The 14,423-nt window shown below is 44.0% G+C and overlaps 1 protein-coding gene across 5 annotated transcripts in view; it reads right to left on the bottom strand.

The window, feature by feature from the left end:
- KIAA1210 overlaps nt 1-14,423 on the bottom strand; it is a 63,808-nt gene that overhangs the window by 23,582 nt on the left and 25,803 nt on the right. For 3 of the 5 annotated variants that reach the window (XM_079962690.1, XM_079962688.1, XM_079962691.1), the window contains exons 3-5: nt 6,685-6,768; nt 3,748-3,919; nt 1,664-1,757 (exon numbers count right to left, since the gene is read on the bottom strand). In XM_079962690.1, coding sequence (XP_079818816.1) covers nt 1,664-1,757; nt 3,748-3,919; nt 6,685-6,768 — 350 coding nt within the window. The remainder of the gene's footprint in view (nt 1-1,663; nt 1,758-3,747; nt 3,920-6,684; nt 6,769-14,423) is intronic. The other 2 variants (XM_079962689.1, XM_079962692.1) reach the window with 2 other exon arrangements.

Genomic DNA, 14,423 nt, shown 5'->3' with positions numbered 1-14,423 from the left:
TCCAAAAGTTGATCTCCAGCACTTCGAAGAACTCCTGGTGGGTAACTGAGTCCTGCTGTGTGGTCTCTCTAAAGCAGTGTCAATTGGCCTGAGCTCTGGGCATGTAATGCCTTAAGAGAGAATATAATGAAAATGATATACAGGTGGTACATGACACCAGTCAAGCTTGCAAAAATCTATCATCTGCCCGATAATAAATGTTGGAAATGTAATGAGACCAAAGGTACATTCTTTCACCTTTGGTGGATGTGCCCAAGGATTAAGACCTTCTGGGAGATGATCTATAATGAAATGAAAAAGGTATTTAAATATACCTTTCTGAAGAAACCAGAGGCCTTTCTCCTGGGCATGGTCGGCCAATTGGTGCCAAAGAAGGACAGAACTTTCTTTATGTATGCTACAACAGCAGCAAGAATACTTATTGCAAAGTATTGGAAGACAAGATTTACCCACCCGGGAAGAATGGCAGATGAAGGTGATGGACTATATGGAACTGGCGGAAATGACTGGCAGAATCCGAGACCAGGGAGAAGAGTCGGTGGAGGAAGATTGGAGGAAATTTAAAGACTATTTACAGAAACATTGTAAAATTAATATCTGTTAGAAGGATGTTGGAATAATATTATATGATTTTAGCAGGAATGATATAAAGGATTTGGGAATAATTGACTGTTAACTGGTGAAAGGAGGAGAAGTAAAGTTACATTATATTAAGAGAATTTACAGGACAAAAATTTTAAAAGAGGGAAAGGATTTGCTGAAATGGATAATTGACCTAGAATACAAAAAAGGGAGGTGTGAGGAGGTCAAGGAAATAAGCTAATGAAAGATTAGTAATGAGGAGATCTGATGTATTTTTCTTTGTGTTTTTGTTTTTGTTTAATGGGTTTTATTTCTCTGTTTTTTTCCTTTTTTATATATTGCGATATGTTGTTTTGTTTTTGTTTAATGTGGTATTTTTACTTTTTCTTTCTGTAATTTTTGAAACTTTAACAAATATTATTTTTTTAAAAAAAATTGGCCTGAGCTCTGAAATCTGGCATTTGTATCAACCCAATGAAAAATGTGCTCATTCAGAGAACACACACACGAAAAAGGAAGGGGCAGAAATGAGCGAACGGCGGCTGTACAATATCTTCATTCAGACAAATGTCTTGATGCACATCCTCATGTGGAATTTGCATATATTCACAGCCACTCAAAGAATGAGTTCTGACTTGGAAAAGGAAGTCACTTTTGCTATGCTGAAAGGCTTTAATTTACCATGCTCCCATCCTAAAACATGGCGACAGTGTCTCTTACTAATAATGGCACAGGCTCGGCAGCAAGCATGGGCCCAGAAGTTATTTTCCCAAGATACATGATAAAAGAAAGAGATGGAAGACTGAAGGGGGGTGGGGAGGTGTCCCAACAGCTGTCACTCCCCTCCCACCAAGCTTTAAAAGACAAGACTGAGTGAGCTCACTTGCGAGATTCTCTCGCCTTATGAGGCCACCATGCATTGAAACACATGCTCCTCCTTGGTGAGTTCATATGATCCCACTTACAGTGGCAGCATCTGGTTCTCAGTGACAGAACTGTGCTGGAAGGAAAGGGGGATCCTGGAGAATCCTCAACTGAACCAAGAAACCACAACCCTCAGGAGAGGTGAAGGTCCTCTTACCTGCAAAGCTTTCACCCCTGGAAAGGTTTCTGGAGAGGACACTGTGAAAACACTGTCATGAGATAAGGCTTTGTTTCCCATGTTCCCTTTGGATCTGAAATGGGAAAAAGGGGCAGTTCAGACTTTTTAAAAAACTATATTTTAATGCTATTTTAAAAATGTTGTTTCTTTAAGTCACAGGCGGGGAAGCTATGACTCTCCAGATGATGCTGAACTCCAACTCCCAGCATCCTTAGCCACTGTCTTTGCTGGCAAGGGTTTATGGGGCTGATGGGAATTTGAGTCCAACAATGTCTGGATGGCTCCCATCTCTGCCTTACATTCTCCACATACACATACTAATTTTCACAACAGTCCTGTAAGGTAGGGCTGTCTTTCCTACATACCATGCACAGGGCACCAAGGCTAAGAAACAGCAGCTTAAAAAGGCACTCAGAGTATTCAAAGCTAAGCTGAGAAAGAGGCTTCCTGGGTCTTAGAGAGTAACTCCAGCTTTCCCAAGCTGGAGCCCCCAATATTGCTGAACTACATCTCCCATCATGCCTGACTATTGCTCCTACTTGTTGGGCTGATGGGATTTGGTGTCCAACAGCATCTAGAGGGCACCTGGTTGGGTGGGTCTGCCACCAAAAGTACTTTATTTATTATAACTCTTATTTTATATATACTTAAGAAAACTTACTTGCTGTGCTTCTACAAGTAGCAGCCAAGGTGGCTTAACCATAAAAACCATAGTAACATAGAAAGCAGGGCAGGACCCTTAGTTTAGTGCCTATAGAAGAGCCAGATAAATAATCAGAGGCTGTGAAAGTCCTTTGTAGGGGACCCTGGAGAACAGCCATTGCTGGGCTAGAAAGATCAGTGGTTTGACTCCATGGCAGTGGTTTCTGGTGCCCATTGGGAGGGTTGGGGCAGAAAGCAGGAAGCCCAACAGTAGGTGAAGCAAGACCCAATGACAGGCACAGCCAACTCTTCCTGGTTTTGTTCTCATCCTCCTCCCTGTTGAATTCTGCAAGGGCACCATTGAGACTAAGGAGGAGGCGGAAGCTGACACACAGTGCCATCTACTGTCTTGCTTGTTAGTAAGAAGGCAGGAAGGTGGGGGTCAGAGTGAGGTTGGTGGAGCAGTGCACCATTCATCCTAGAATCCTAGAATCCTAGAATCCTAGAATCCTAGAATCCTAGAGTTGGAAGAGACCACAAGGGCCATCGAGTCCAACCCCCTGCCAAGCAGGAAACACCATCAGAGCACTAATCCTAATGGAGTAGTTTTCACTGCTCAGAGGAGCAGGCCTCCTTGGAATGTGGTGGACTCTCCTTTGCTAGAGGTTTTTAAGAGCAGAGGCTAGAGAAGCAAATAAGCATGTAAGAAGATCTCTGTTGAGTCAGAGCTTTCTTGTGCAGCATTCTGCTCTCACACTGGCCTGCCAGACTGTCCTGCATTGGCAAGGCGGTCAGACTAGAGGATCTTTGGTGACCCATTCCAACTCCGTGTTTCCTGTGTTCACTGCTGCATACAACAATACACAATACAAAGCAGCCTTGGGGACTTTGTTCTTCATGGAAATGTGGCCTAATCAATAATACTGTGCACATCTGCACTCTGTATTTTGGACTGCTGCAAGTTCAAGATTTGGCTATAGAGATCCTTTTTTATTAGTTGCAGAGTGTTGCCACTGTCTGCATATTGGAGGTGGAGGGATAAGGTCATGTTCCTCCCACAATCGTGGTATGAAATAGCTGCTCAGGCCATGGTAATATTTCAGGTACCATATGATAACAATAAAATATTGACGAACCCACCTGCAGCACCCATGCTAATTGGTGCTGTCTGGGTGGATTTTAGACAACAGACGGTCAAATCCCATCTCTCAGTGCTTCTGTGAGCTAAAACAGTCCAGAGGGTGTGTTTTTTACTGCACTAGCTGTTTTGAGGCATGCTGCAAATGGAAAAGAGGAAATTCCTGGCATTCCAGCTGCAGCACTGGGATTTGTTTGTGCACCAGCATGAATGAAATGTGTAGCTTGCTGTGGGACAATTCTTGCTTTTAACCTGTTGCTACAAGACGATTGCACTGCCTTACCCAGGCTCTATTGGCAAATGGAGTATGCAGGAATCAAGGTTTCGGATGCTGACATCACTACTGGATTGACTTGGTTTTAATTTTATTTCTCCCAGGGAGGACAGCTGCTCCTTGTTTTTCTTCTTCTTGGAGAAAAAGTTCTTAAAAGTCTGAAACCTTGATTTCTTCTTCTCTGCACAAAGAAAATTTTAAAAGTGTCACGTCAAAGCAGTTGGCATGAAGGGGGGAAACCTCTCTGGCGTTATGACTGTGAGAAAATGGAAGACAACAGTATGTCCAACTAATGGCTGCCTGCTGTATTGTATTTTATTAAAGGTAAAGGGACCCCTGACCATTAGGTCCAGTCGTGACCGACTCTAGGGTTGCGGCGCTCATCTTGTTTTATTGGCTGAGGGAGCCAGTGTACAGCTTCCGGGTCATGTGGCCAGCATGACTAAGCCGCTTCTGGTTAACCAGAGAAGCGCACGGAAATGCTGTTTACCTTCCCGCCGGAGCGGTACCTATTTATCTACTTGCACTTTGATGTGCTTTCGAACTGCTAGGTTGGCAGGAGCAGGGACCAAGCAATGGAAGCTCACCCCGTCGCAGGGATTCGAACCGCCGACCTTCTGATCGGCAAGTCCTAGGCTCTGTGTTTTAACCCACAGTGCCACCCACGCCCATTGTATTTTATTACTTCATTCTTATTATACTGCATTGGTTTAAAATATTGTTTGTTTATAAATGGCACTTTCGTAAGAAATATAGCAAGGCAGCGTACAGCTTAAAGACCCAACACTGTAATACCCACAGCAATTAAAACAAGTGTTGGGAAACTTTGGCACTCCAGATGTAGCTGAGCCACAGTTCAACTTCCCTGGCTACTAGCAATGTTTGGTGGTGCTGATGAGAGTTGTAGTTTATTCACTTTGATTTTATTTGTTTGATTGCTGTTAGCAGCCCTGGAGGAAATAATAATAATGTGATGGAAAAGCCATTTATAGCCTCCACTCCAACTGAAGATTTCAAGAACAATACCCAAGATTATGCTAAAATACCACATATTAACAATGCACGAAACTAGTTCAGCTGCTTCCTTAATTAGCAGTGGTGGCTTTTTAAAGGCTAGTGGCAAAAGCAAAAGTTTCGATTTTTTCCAATCGGCAGCAAATATGGATCTGTCTGATTTTGGAGAAAACTTACGCTCCTTCACATGCCTGGAAAGCATTGTGCTGTTCCTCTAACAATTAACTCATACATTTGTTAAATGTGTAGATTATTACACATAATTCCATGCCGTCGCCGCCCCCATTCTTTCCCTCTAAGATGAGAATTTTTCCCAGCTGCATTGCACATATCTTGGATGCAAAGAAGTCATGAGATGACCAGAACCTGGCTCAACACATATTCTATTATTTGACTAAACAGGGGCACCCGACATTTTAAAAATCCTCACAGCTGGTGGGCTCCTTCGAAAACAAAAGCATCACTTCAATGGGAATTCATCTCCTCCCCTCCCCGCCAGCTAATCATTTTGTCAGCAATGTTTTGTCTCCGCCTCATGCCAGCATGCATGGCAGGGGCAAGATAGTGCCACCATCAGCTGCAGAGTGGCTTGCACAGTAACTGCTTTGTGGAGTGAACAATGACTCCAGGCTGCTACCTGCCCTCTCTCTCTGCCTTGCTCTGTGGGAGAGAGATGTCAGCCACAGCCAACATACTTAACATGACTTAAGCCACGTAGTTTGATGCAGATAGTGATTAGGCATCTTGATCTAAGAGACAGGGAAACTGGTAAAGCAGTAGACTTTGCTTTTGTTCATTGCTGAACATGTTTGTGTTTTGGAGTTGCCAGGAATTCAGTGTTAAAGGCTTCCATAAACAGTGTAACATCAGGATATCTTAAGGACAACCCTACACAGTCCATAGTTTGGTGTGTGCCGTGCATGCGAGAAAGCAAAACACAGATGGTGGCACCTAGACTATAGGGACAACTTCTGGGGGAGGCTCATTTGCAGCCTGCCCCAAAGGATTTTAGACAGGAAATTTTAGACCCTAATACTAGGGATGGAAGGATATGTCAATTTCAGGTGTTGCTGTTTTATTTCAGTTCTCTCATTTTCAGCTTTCCCCCGTCTTAAATCCAGTTCCCAACGCTTATGCAGCAATCTGCAATTTTTTAAAGTTCTAATGAAAGTTTACTAGCATTTTATTGTGAATCCCTCCTAAGAAACGTATCTTCGTATGCGGTTTTGACTAATATACGTATTTTTGCAAGAAACTTCTCCTAATTCATACAATGCATTTGAGAATTTGCTTTTCATGCACACTTTCCCCATATACTCACATTTTTGAAAAAATGCTGGTTGATACGGGGCACTGCAGCACAACATTTGGATAAGCGTGAATTTTGAACAATGGCTGCTTTTCAGTTCTCATATAGTTTTGGAAAGTGCAAATTTGATAAGATACACCTTTCAATGGGAACTGAATCAATTGCTCCCCCATCCCTAGCTGCTACTTTGAAAAACATTTTTGGACAGCAGTCAGCCAGCCATTGTTCCATGCTGCCATTCAGGCCTCTGTTGCTGTTCATGAGGGCCATTCTAGAACAGCCTTCCCCCACAGAGTGGCATCCATGTCTGTTTTTGGACTACAACTCTCATCAGCACCAGCGATCATGGCCAATAGACAAATGTGATAGGAGTGGTAGCCCAAAATTACCTAGAGGACCACAGTTCAGTAAGGCTACTCTAGGAGCGGGGCGGGGAGGAGAAAGTAGACCCTTGCCAGAGTTTCAGCTTACATGAGGGAAAGTGATGAGGAGTTTGGGAGTGGTGACTCAGCTGCTGGCCAGTTATCATCAGCTTATTGGGGGTTAGTTCAGACTGACAGTTGCCAACCCATAGATCAGGACATCTTCAAAGCAGCCATCAAAAGTGCAATATATTTACTTACTTGAACATTCTTCCTCTGTCTCTTCAACCTCACATGGCTCTATCTCATACACTCCAGTCGCCATGACAGTCTCTCTGAAATTTCCAATGATAAAACGAAAGATTACTTTAGATGTGAACACACTCTGAAGTACTCATGATAGACTGGGATATAGTTTCACGCCCAGCAAAGAAGGAAAACATTGTCTCTGATGCAGTCCTACAGAACCACTCTGTGCATACCAAACCGGGGGGGGGGGGGGTTGGGGGGTTGGGTTATTTCACAGATATGTTTGCACAGGAGCTAAACGGTCTTTCCCTCACTTTTCAATAACACCCCATTCTCCAGCCAAAATCAACAAACAGCCTTGCTTCTCAAGAGGACATGTACCACTTTTCAGGAAGTTGGGATCAACGTTCACATTAAGAGGGGGAAGAAACAGTAAATGCTTAGAATGTTTAAATTTTTTTCCTTCCCGTGGGCAAAAGAATCTCACAGATCAGACTCTACTGCTTTTTTTTAGACTTAAAAAACCCCCATCTCTGTGCCAAGGGGTTAAAGGATCTACATAACGGAGAATATGAGCTATTACTCAATAAATGGAAATACAGCAGCAACAGCAGAAAACAGCAGATGTGAAGACAGAGCATGAGAATCAACAATATGCAGATAAGAAGCCAGGTCATTTAGAAATAAATTTAAAAGAAACAGAACTGTGTCTAACCCCCCTCGGAGCAGGGACTAAAATAGGAACTTATCCTTGCTGTCCACATCTGATTTGGCTGCATATTTAGAAGTATTTGTTTTCCCATTGTTGTGACACATATTCTGTTTCTGTACAAAAATTTATTGGTCTGTGACTGTATAATAAACAATTCTTCTTCAAAGTGGAGAGGTTTCTGGCTAACCTAACTACTGGGTTCATTAAAGGACTAGGCTCAAGTCCCACCAGATGATAGCAGTGGAAACTGGGGGCAGATCTGATCCAATGGCGCGGGGGAATGAAAAGATAAGCCACAGAGCTCCCTCATGTAACTATCTTTCTAAACTGATGTGCTTTATTATAGGGTCCCTCAGTTCGGGGCTGCAAAAATCCCAGTTCTGCAGTGCAACCACTGGACTGCCCTTCCATCATGCCCACATACCAGAGAAGTCAGAAGGGTTGCAGACTTGCTTAGCTTGCAAAACACTCTCCTCCGCAACCCACCATCTGCTTCCTTCCTTGCGTTTCTATGCAGTTGACGGCAGAGGTCCAGACAGGCTTCAGCCCTGATAACAAGGTTCAGTGCTGCATCCCGGGCAGCCCCTGCCTTTTCCTCATTCTCCTGAATTCTGCCAAGTATCGCTGGCGAGCTAGCAAGTGTGTTTGTGGATCCTAATTTTATTCCAGGAATGTTGAATCTTTAAATGTTTTGGGCATGTTCATGTAAGGAAGTAAAGGGGGGGGAGGGTGTGCCTTCTTTTAAGATGGAACCTAGCAGTTACAGTTTTTGAGTTGCAGCCAACTAAGTTTTACTTGAAATTAATGGGCCTAAGTCGTGCCCATCAATAGGTCTACAGTAAGGAGGGCAAACACTTGATACAACCCTTTATATAAGTATTGTATTAAAAAATAATGAACTTTTTTGAAATGTGCTGACTGATAATCCAGTTAATCTTTTAATCAGTTAAAAGAAGGTTTTAGAATCAATTAATATAACCAATTAATCAATTACAGGTTGCAAACCATGTATACACTTTCAAGCATATATTTGCAATCAAAGGGCCAGAAAGTTGCTTGAAAACTTTTGTGTATGTAAAGAGGACAGCTGAAGAAGTTCAATTCTGCACTTATTCTGACATCCTAGACAGGAGTCAGAGATTCTGTCCCCCCCAGATATTGCTGCATCAACCACGGCCATTGGCCATTTTACCTGGGGCTGATGGGAGTTGTAGTCCAAAACATCTGGTGGCACACAGCTTCCCCAGTGTCGTCGTCCCCCCCCCCCCCGCCTAACGTTCTCATGTAACTAAAGAATACACACATTCCAAGCTATAGGTCACATTCAGAGCTGAGGTAGGTCTAAGATGCCAAGCTCTCTCTTAAGTATCACAAATATAATAAGATAATAATAGCATTAAGAAAGTTGAGTTTAGCAGCCAAGTGACATTCAATATTAATGAAAGCATTCTGTTAGGATCATTAAAAGGTCATGTTGGCTTTTTTGCAAATATCAATGGACATCACACTCAAATGAGCTCTCTGGGTGCACCGCAAAGGCCCATACAATTCCTATAAAAAGGAATTTGATTAAATACAATTACACATTAATGTATTAGGAGGAGGAGGAGGAGGAGGAGGAGGAGGAGGAGGAGGAGGAGGAGGAATAGTAGTAAGTACATCTGTATGGAGAAGTGTGTGTGATTTTCCCGCCATTCACATTGAACAGGCTTTACTGCAGTGCCTTTTATTGCTGGAGAGAGTTGTGTGTGTGTGTTCATGCGCAAGTAAAACAAAATGTAATAGAAAACAGCTGGTTTCGTGGGTTTCCCCCTTTAAAAAAAATGTAACAGGAGGAAATGCTTTTCATACAATTACACAGGCTTAGCTGGGGGAGCCAAAGGGAATGAAAGACAAGGCAAGTCTCTTTGGTGAAAGAAACGAAAATAAATGGTTTGCTACGTAGCAGTCAAGCCAAGGGAACAAACGCCTCTTTGAGCCACAGGTCTTGAATTTCATGCTGCCTCGATTTCTCCCCACCTATACGGCACCGCCTCTGTAATAGAAATCACCCGACACAGGCAATCAAGGCAACCCAAATGTCATAAACGAATACACATCCTAAAGAGACGCAGTTGGGCTCCTGTCACTTGGTCACTCTGAACTTCTGGTGAGTTCACACAATCTGGGCACCGTAGGTAACCCAGAATGCTCAATGTGGCTGGGGATGAAGGAGCATCTCCACTAGCTATTCCACATGCACAGGGGCATCTCCCAGTCAGAAGAAACCTGTTCTGTCTCCAGAAGGAATCCAGTGTCTGGGCAGGGAGGAGAAAGAAGGCCCATTGCCCTATACCAGGGGTCTGCAACCTTTAAGACAAAAAGAGCCACTTGGACACGTTTCTGAAGAAAAAAAAACTGGGAGCCGCAATACTCGTCATTATAAAAATAACTTTTTTGTCACTTTTTTATTATTTCTTTGTTTGACCCCTCAGAATTACTCCTCCTCATAGAAATAAACGTTAAATTAACAAGTTACCTTTTTTTGTGTGTGTGTTCTTCACTCCCCTTCAAAACAGTGACCAGCGTACATGCCCCCTTTCAATGCAGTGACCAGCGTACATGCCCCTTACAATGTAGCGGGCGCGTGGGCGGGAAGGTGACGTCGGGACGGTGCGTGACTAACTCACGCACCACCCCCATGCGACGTCACAGCCAGTACAGCGCCCGCCACAGTGGGGAGTGTCGGGGCGTACAATGCACCTCCTCCCCTCGCTAGTATCCGCCCCGGAGCCGCGGCAAAGGTGTAAAAGAGCCACATGCGGCTCCGGAGCCACGGGTTGCAGACCCCTGCCCTATACCTTCCCTGCTGCAGCACATCCATCCTCCGAACTAAGGTTGGTGAGCCTGTAGTTGTCCAAATGTTGCTGAACTACAACTTCCAACATCCCTGACCAATTACCATGTTGACTGTGGTAGAGGGGCATTGAGAGTCCACAGACACCTGGAATGCTGCAGGATCACCATTGCTGCTCTAGGTCAAGCACAGGTGAGAAGCTAGATGAAAACCACACTCCACACACTACGTGTCAGCACACTGATGTATGCTATCAGCCACACACACCTATGACCAGCTCTGATGTGTGGGCTGAGGACACCTTTAGTTCCCTTGTCTCAGGAGTTAGGGAAACTCAGGCAGAGGGGGGCAAATGCAACTATCCAGCCCTCCCCAAGCTACACCCCTCACTGGCCTGCCCTCAAATGTGTCTTTCCCTGACTGGAATGTGTCCTGGAAGTCTGATTATGCCAAGCAGGAGATAACCAGAGCATGCACCACTCTGGCAAGACAGTGCACAGACAGGTAAGGTCTCAGCCATTGTACCAGGTGGAACAGGTAGGCAGAATTGACCTGTGCCTCCATGGACAGCTATGAGTCCAAAATGACCCTCAGGCTATGCTCCTGGTCCTTCAGGGGCACAGCTACCCCATTCAGGACTCCCCATCCCCTGTCCCCCAGAAACAGTACTTCTGTCTTGTCAGGATTCAACCTCAATCTGTTAACTGCCATCCATCCTCCAACTGCCTCCAGACACTCACACAGGACCTTCACTGCCTTCACCGGTTCTGATTTAAAGGAGAGGTAGAGCTGAGTATAATGGTGAACACCCAGCCCAAACCCCTGGATGATCTCTCCAGCGGTTTCATATAGATGTTTAAATCCCCTCCCCTTTTTTCATACAGCAAGATGGTCAACAACAACAATGGCTTTTTAAATAAAAAAATGCACAAGCCTTTAGATTTGGTAGGATACCATGTGTTATTTTCCGCTGGCTGCAGCTGTGTTTGGATTTAGTTGAGGTTTGTTGTATTAAGATGTGCTTGTTTTTTAAAGGATGGCTCCTTCAATTATAACCAGTGGGTATGTCTATAACAGCCTCTATTTATTTTTGATTTCACTGTTCCTGTTCTTCTCCCTGAAGAAGTGCTACACTATTTTAAGAGGAGATTTTGCTACTTCATAAAATACTCCTTTTTTTAAGTTACAGATAGGTAGCCGTGTTGGTCTGCCATAGTCAAAACAAAATAAAAAAATTCCTTCCAGTAGCACCTTAAAGACCAACTAAGTTAGTTCTTGGTATGAGCTTTCGTGTGCATGCACACTTCTTCAGATACACAGTATCTGTGTATCTGAAGAATACACAGTGTGTATTCTTCAGAATACTTCAGTGTGTATCTGAAGAAGTGTGCATGCACACGAAAGCTCATACCAAGAACTAACTTAGTTGGTCTTTAAGGTGCTACTGGAAGGAATTTTTCCTTTTTTTAAAACAGCATTTTGAGGTTCTTCTTGCTTCTTCGTTGAGAAGCGGGTCCCATGCACCAAACATCCAGTTCCACCACCCAAGATTTTTTTTTTAATGCACCACAGCTGGGGAAGGATCCTAAGTCTATGATAGTGTTTTTGCTTTTACATGCAGGAGATTCCTGGTTCAATCTCCAGTATCTCCAGGTTGGGCTGGGAAAGACCCCACCCCCCACCCCACCCAAAATCCTAGAGAGCCACAGCTAGTCACTACAGACAATACTCAGGTAGAGGGACCAGTGCTCTGACTCCGTATAAGGTAATTATGTTCCTGGGGCTTTATTGCCCTGTTGGTTCAGGAACTTACCTGAGACACTCCACCCACCCATTGCTCCCCTGTACAAAAGCCACATTGGAGTTTCTTTCTTTAAAAAAAGAAAGAAAAGAAACTGAAAATCAGCATAGTTCTGCCCCCTCTCCCAACAGCTTTTCTCTCCCACCTCTACCCATTACAAGGAAGTTATGGTATTGTATTTCTGGTGTTAGGTCAGAGCTTAAGTCTAAAAATGCTTGGTGTTTTTTCTTTTCTTTTCAAAATACCAGGAAAGACTCTGAGGTTCTAAGAAAAAGAGTCAATTATGCTTCAATTGGTAGGTTAAAAAAAAAAAAAAAAACCAGCTCCAATGGGGAACAGGAGGCAGTTTAGACAAAATTGAATTCCCCTTCCATCCCTTGCTGGCGGACTTGATTCCAAGTGTATTCAATGCAGATGTTTCATGGTCAGGGAATTCCAATATGGAAGGGTACACTTTTGGCAGTCATTCCTGGAGGGACACTTGCCATAAACATTTAATCTCCAAGCCAAAACAAAAACTGATTTCCCCCACCCCTGGAAAAAAAAACCCCAGCTCCCCATCCTTGAGCCTCTAGATTGTAAATGAAAGGCAGGCATTGTGGTTTCAGTTCTTGCATTGCCAACAAGCTCTCTTCAGTCAACTTACCAGGGGTTGGGGGGCTGGAATCCAGTTGCAAAGTAAGCTGCACACATATTCATGGGAGAGGGAGGCATTTAGTGCCTGCTTATGCGCTGCTTTTAATAGCCACTCCTTACCCCTGGGAGGATGCATAGGAAGATGCCTCAAGCCAACTTTCCTCAACCTGGTAATCACCACATGTTTTTTGACCTCAATACCCATCTGCCCCAGCTAGCACAGCCAATGGTCAGGAACAATGAGAGTTGTTATTCAGCGACATCTGGAAAGCCCCAGGTTGAGGAAGGCCATACTGAGCTATAACCACTGGTCCACAACAGTAGCCCAGTGTGATCTACTCTGATTGGTTGTGGCTCGCCAAGTGAAGCCTTTGCTGAGATCTGCTACCCAAACCAGGTAACTTGGGATGTCAGGAATTGAACAGGAGAGCTTCTACATCAAGCCAATGGGCCACACCTCCTTTCCCCCGTGTTTGCTTAGACCATCCAAAGACAGTACAGTGGTACCTTGGTTCTCAAACTTAATGCGTTCTGGTAAGGTAAAGGTAAAGGGACCCCTGACCATTAGGTCCAGTCGTGGCCAACTCTGGGGTTGCGGCGCTGATCTCGCTTTATTGGCCGAGGGAGCCGGCGTACAGCTTCCGGGTCATGTGGCCAGCATGACTAAGCCACTTCTGGCAAACCAGAGCAATGCATGGAAACGCCGTTTACCTTCCCGCCGGAGCGGTACCTATTTATCTACTTGCACTTTGACGTGCTTTTGAACTGCTAGGTTGGCAGGAGCAGGGACCGAGCAACAGGAGCTCACCGCATCACGGGGATTCGAACCGCCGACCTTCTGATCGGCAAGTCCTATGCTCTGTGGTTTAACCCACAGTGCCACCTGCGTCCCATCCATTCTGGTAGTCCGTTCCAAAAACAAAGCGTTCCAAAACCAAGGCGCACTTTCCCATGGAAAGTAATGCAAAACAGATTAATCCATTCCAGACTTTTAAAAACAACCCGTAAAACAGCAATTTAACATGAATTTTACTATCTTATGAGACCACTGATCCATAAAATAAAAGCAATAATCAATATACTGTACTATAAAATAAATAAGACAGTATTGTAGAGGATAAAAATTAACAGAAAAAGTCTCAAAAACAAAAACGCAAAATAAATAGCAAAAACAAAAGCACCAAACCTATTCCATTCTGGAAGTCTGTTTGACTTCTGAAATGCTCGAAAACCAAGGCACAGCTTCTGATTGGTGCAGGCGCCCCCACCACCACCACCCCAAAGAGCAGACAACCGTATCAGATGTTTGGCTTCCGAAAAACATTTGAATACTGAACATTTCCGGGTTTTCAGCGTTTGGGAACCAAGGTACGACTGTGTTGCCTGCCTTTCTGGTCTGGAAAAAAATTACTGTGTTCTGCAGGATAACACGGGACAGTAATACTGTATTTACTTACTTATTTACTTTAAATGTTTTGATATCACTACTGTTTTTTTTAAAATGAAATAAAATGCAGTGCCATTGAATTAAAACCATATTAAAAAGTTAGAACCAGATATCAGCTGTTACGGAGAGACCTATTCTTAATTGCCAGCATAAGCCTGACTGAATAGAAAAGTTTTCAGCAGCGTTTGAAATCTGGCACAGAAGGCGCCCAATGAATCTCTATTGGCAGAGAGATTTGACAATAATGGGCCCATGACACTAAAGGCTCAGTTTCTTGTTCTTGTCAAATGAGCCTCACCAGCTTGGGGAATGACCAACA

Source organism: Podarcis cretensis (genome assembly GCF_951804945.1).
Source record: "Podarcis cretensis genome assembly, chromosome: Z".
In the NCBI taxonomy this organism is placed as follows: domain Eukaryota; kingdom Metazoa; phylum Chordata; class Lepidosauria; order Squamata; family Lacertidae; genus Podarcis; species Podarcis cretensis.
Note: the sequence above shows the minus strand (reverse complement) of the source record. Positions and strands in the feature narration are given on the sequence as shown.